A 4543-nucleotide genomic window follows, 5' to 3' on the forward strand; every position below is an offset into this window, starting at 1 on the left:
GTTTGCTTTAATGCTTCTCGAGATGTGTGCAGAATCTGAGGAGAGTCCAAACTGATGGACTGGACACCGTTTAAAGGTCCCACAATTCACACTGCTGATAAAATTGAGGTGAAATATGTATCGAAGCAAGACCATAACATCTTATCTAAAGCTATTTGAAGGCATTACCGTTATTATTATTATTATTATCATTATTACACTGAAGCTAATACACAGGCCGGTCTCATATTTCACACCTTTTATTTCTCATACGTAGGACTTTCATTATTCTGTCTGTGTTCTTAGGGTGATACTGTACCTTGTTTGACGAGGTTCCTGTCTATGTATGCGTCATCATCAATTTCCATTGTATCCATGCTGATGATGGTCTGGCAGTTTGTTTGGCTGAGAAATTCGGTTTTCAGAAAAGAAAAACTCTATTAGGTTGTGAAATTAAAAAACAAAAAAACTCTTAACCCTCTTCTAGTAGTATTCTAATGCAAAAAACATTTACAGAATTGGCACAAAATGAAGTTTGCTTGAAAAAAAGCATAAAATATGTAGGTTTCAATAAACATTTTAAATGAAGTAACTGTACTGTAAATACAACTGTAGTTAAAGTAAATGAAAGTCTGCAGAAGCGCTTACTTCCAGTCATCTAAACAGAAACAACCTGTAAATATGTACGTACCTTGCTGAATATTCTCAGTACAACTGTATGTACATGAAGATGCCTCCACCAAGTTCTAACAAACAGCACAAATGAATGCATGTTGAAGCAGCGTTATTTATTGGCAGAAAGTGGGATGTCCCTCTGACTGATTGGTTGAGAAGAATTCTTACTCGTGTCCTGAACGTCCACTTTCTTGGTTTATGTTTGAGGTAATTTTTGGGCACAGTTATTCTAAGAAACAAACTGGGTTTCCTGAGCTAACTTTAATTATCTCAAAGAGGTGGTTTGGATCTCTCCTCCTTCCTCTTCTTGTTCTCTCTCAGCCTGCTGACTTTCATCTTCTCCAGTTTCTCTTCCCTTTTCCCACAGATCAGCTTCCCACAGAGGCCGACTGAGTGACAGTGGGACTCGACTGAGATACAAGGTAAGCCATATGACAAAGCTCCAAACTGTAAACTCAGTAATGTACAGTACAGTCAAACAACACGTGAAGCACATTGACAGTGAAGGGCATTGACATCTGAGGACCTTACGTAGGAAAATCTGTGTTTTTTTTTCTTATTTTAGGATGAAATAATCTGTGGTTTTGAACTAGTGATTGATTAGGACATACAGATGGTAAGACCGCTGGATGCAACCATCCTTCCACCCATCCTTTTTGAACAGAGCCCCTATATCTTGACACCTCCAGTCCAGACTGACATCCATTCTGTGTGAAACTGTGCAGCATCATAGTGTCATTCTGACATTTTAAAAACATTGAAAACAGACAAAGAAGAGTTTTCACCACACTAGCCCTAAACCCTAACACACAGACGCAGAATTAAAAAATCATCCTAGTGAGGTAACTTCAGGTCTCACCCTGGGATTTCCGGGCTACGATGGCGGTCACATCGAGCACAGATTCTAAATACGGACAAGCAGTTTCTTAATCAAGGGAACTCCAGTCTTCTTTCCTTTTTAGATTTTTTGGTTTTGGTTTTGGTCTATCTGCAAATAACAAAATTATGACAATTGGCAGAACTTAATAACCTGAAGATTTCTTGAATTTTGGAAGGGGATGAATAAAGTAGCTATCTATCTATCTATCTATCTATCTATCTATCTATCTATCTATCTATCTATCTATGAATCTCATACGTTTTTGAATTTGTTAACATTAAAGACTATTAAAACACATTTGCAAGGTTTTTTTTGTTGTTTTGTGCATTTTATCAGCCAACACCGCCCCTCAAACTGCTCATAGCCAAGTTCAGAAACCCTGTTTAACTTCTGAAGTTTATAACCAGCTTTGTGTTTACTGTGACTGCGGTCGTGGTTGTTAAGTCTAGTGAAGCCAGATAATGAAATCCTGAGTATGAGGAACTGGCTTCCTAGTAAAAGCCTCTGGGATGCATATATTTGTTGACTTAAAATCACAAACATCAACATAATTCCAATAGGGACTGGACTAAAATAGCCAACTAGCCAAATATTTGTTCACTGTGCTGGAACTGGGATATCTCCAAATATCCAGAGAACAGATGTTGCTATTCGGACCAGCCCTAAAGTGTGATGCTCAAACATATTATCAGTCATCTGCAGACATCAGGGTTCAGCCTCACAGGACCAAGAATGTCTGTTCTGAATTTAATTGTTTCTGTGATCCAAGTTATAAACTGACTGAGTAACTACTAGCAGAGCTAAAAACTATATTTTCTAGTCGAGATACTGACACTAATAATTATACTGTAAACAGAATAAATAATTAAAAAGATAACAAAAGTCCCAATTATCAAAGGAGGAATTATAATCTGTTTTGTGTTTTTTTTTCTATTTGTGACATTCGATGCTTTGTTCTAAACTGAAAGAGTAACATTTGGATTAAGATTGTGTCTACATTTCTTCTTTTTTTGGCTCCTTGATTTGAAAGTCTAACATTTTGTTTCAGTTCCATCCATGGACTGTATAAAAGATGGACGTAGCAACTGACCCTGAAAAATGAAGCCAACCTGGAAGTGACAAAAACCTGTAATATCACTACGTCCACTAGCTGCTGGCTCCAAAAAGCCCTGGCTCCCATAGACTGGAATTGGAAAAGAAGTGATCACAGATCACAAAATACTGCATTCCTACAGCTCAGGATTTTTTTTAAAAATTAGTTTTCATGGTCAAATCCAGAGATCAGGTGGCCAATCTGAAAATAAATCAATACTGAATTTTTAAAAAATCGTCAACATTTTGTGGGGCAAGGGGCGTGGCTGGCTTGATTGACAGTCGGCAGCGACGATGCAGACGAAGCGAGCAGAAGGCGGTAAATGTGGGCGGGCAGAGAGGGCCCACCTCTCAATCCTTCTGACCAATCGCTGCTCCTATGGCTCCGCCCCCCTCCGACAATTTTTGCGTCACTGGCTCCAAAAATCCAAGATGTCAACCAGGAAGTAGCAAAACCCTGGCTTCATTTTCTCAGTGCAGAAACCAACGGGTGACGTCACGGTAGCTACGTCCATCTTTTATACAGTCTGTGGTTCCATCACTCAGGCAAGTTTCTCTTAGAAAGAACCCACTGTTTCTCTTTGATGCCTTTTAAATTCCTATCTGATGGTTTACTTGCTCACGGGCCACAACACTGCTGAGGACACGGCGTATTGAAAACAAGCCATTTATAAGCCATCTGCATTCTTCTACATGTGGACTATTTTATTTTTTTATTACAGCTCAGACTTTTGCCACTGTGGCAGCTGTTCCAGAGCGCTGGGGAACGATCCGGAGTAACGTGACCACAAAAATGTGTCATTTGTCAAAATTTGCAAAATGACAGAAATGCATGTCAAGTTGACATGCCGGGAGCCCTCGCAGCTGATGTTTTGATTTTCCTCGCTGCTCCATTACAGGCTGTCAGGGCTACTGCTGTGCTGTACTTAGGTATTGATCCCTCCCTCCATGTGGAGCACTTAGAGCCATCTCTTTACTGTTGAAGGAAACACCGAGAGTGCTGAGTGTTTCTCCGGCTCTGGGAGACCGAACTGTTTGAGCTGCTTCACAGAGATTAGATAGCGCTGAGTGCTGAATTAAAGCTTTGCTGTGCTTGATTTCAGGTCTGTCGCTACACACAGTGTACCATGAATGCATCAGTTGCTTCGCAGCATTGTTGTACGATGAAAGCATCATAGAGCCGGAGATAAACAGAAAGACATCCACGTGTTTTCTCTTTTTTTTTTTTTGATGTTAAAAGAAATGGTTGAATAATGCAGTGAGTCAGACAGTTTAGTTGTTCTTTGTTCATTTTGAAAACAGTGTTCAGTTCACTTTTTTAACTGTTTTAAGTTATATAGGCACTCTTTTGAAGTTGGCATTAAGCTGCATTTGCTTGAAAGTTACTTTAAATAGTGAATCACATGCCGTGTGCTAATGTATGTATGCTAACAGGATATACAGAGACGGCCTCATGGATATGAATGCGTCTTTTCTTTTTGAGCTTCCTTCCAGCTACCATGCTAATGCACCAAACCATCAGTTTGTACACTTGGTTTGGAATAATTTACAAAATAAACCTCATCAGGAAGGTTTACTATCATATCAAGCATTCAGAGGCCACATTTAAAGTCATTAATCTCTGAATCTGTAATAGATATTCACTATATTCCACTAGATAGTAGTTCACTCGTGCCTTTCATGTGGTTCCCAGCCCGGGGCTGACGACTCCCCACGGAGCTCCAGGACGTGTCTGAGAAGTCAAAAGATGAAAAGGAAAAATAAAACCCAAACTTTTCAACATTATCTGTTGTTCCGAGTCTGTCTCCCAAAAGTTACGCTTCTATACAACTAAACTACCTCCTCGTTTAAAACATACTTTCTCTTTGAATGGTAGGACTGTGATGTGGTCGTAAAGGCAACCAATGAAGAAGCCAC

General features: G+C 39.6%; 1 protein-coding gene across 1 annotated transcript in view; it reads right to left on the reverse strand.

Annotated features, from left to right (window-relative positions):
- The window catches only part of LOC103364177 (protein Daple-like), a 17161-nt gene extending 16418 nt beyond the window's left edge, over positions 1-743 (reverse strand). The window contains exons 1-3 of the mRNA XM_008291207.1: positions 671-743; positions 299-384; positions 199-205 (exon numbers count right to left, since the gene is read on the reverse strand). Of these exons, the coding sequence (XP_008289429.1) occupies positions 199-205; positions 299-356 (65 nt within the window). The 5' untranslated portion in view covers positions 357-384; positions 671-743. The remainder of the gene's footprint in view (positions 1-198; positions 206-298; positions 385-670) is intronic.
- Between the last annotated feature and the right edge of the window lie 3800 nt (positions 744-4543).

This window comes from Stegastes partitus, unplaced genomic scaffold, assembly GCF_000690725.1.
Source record: "Stegastes partitus isolate 25-593 unplaced genomic scaffold, Stegastes_partitus-1.0.2 Scaffold16, whole genome shotgun sequence".
NCBI lineage: Eukaryota > Metazoa > Chordata > Actinopteri > Pomacentridae > Stegastes > Stegastes partitus.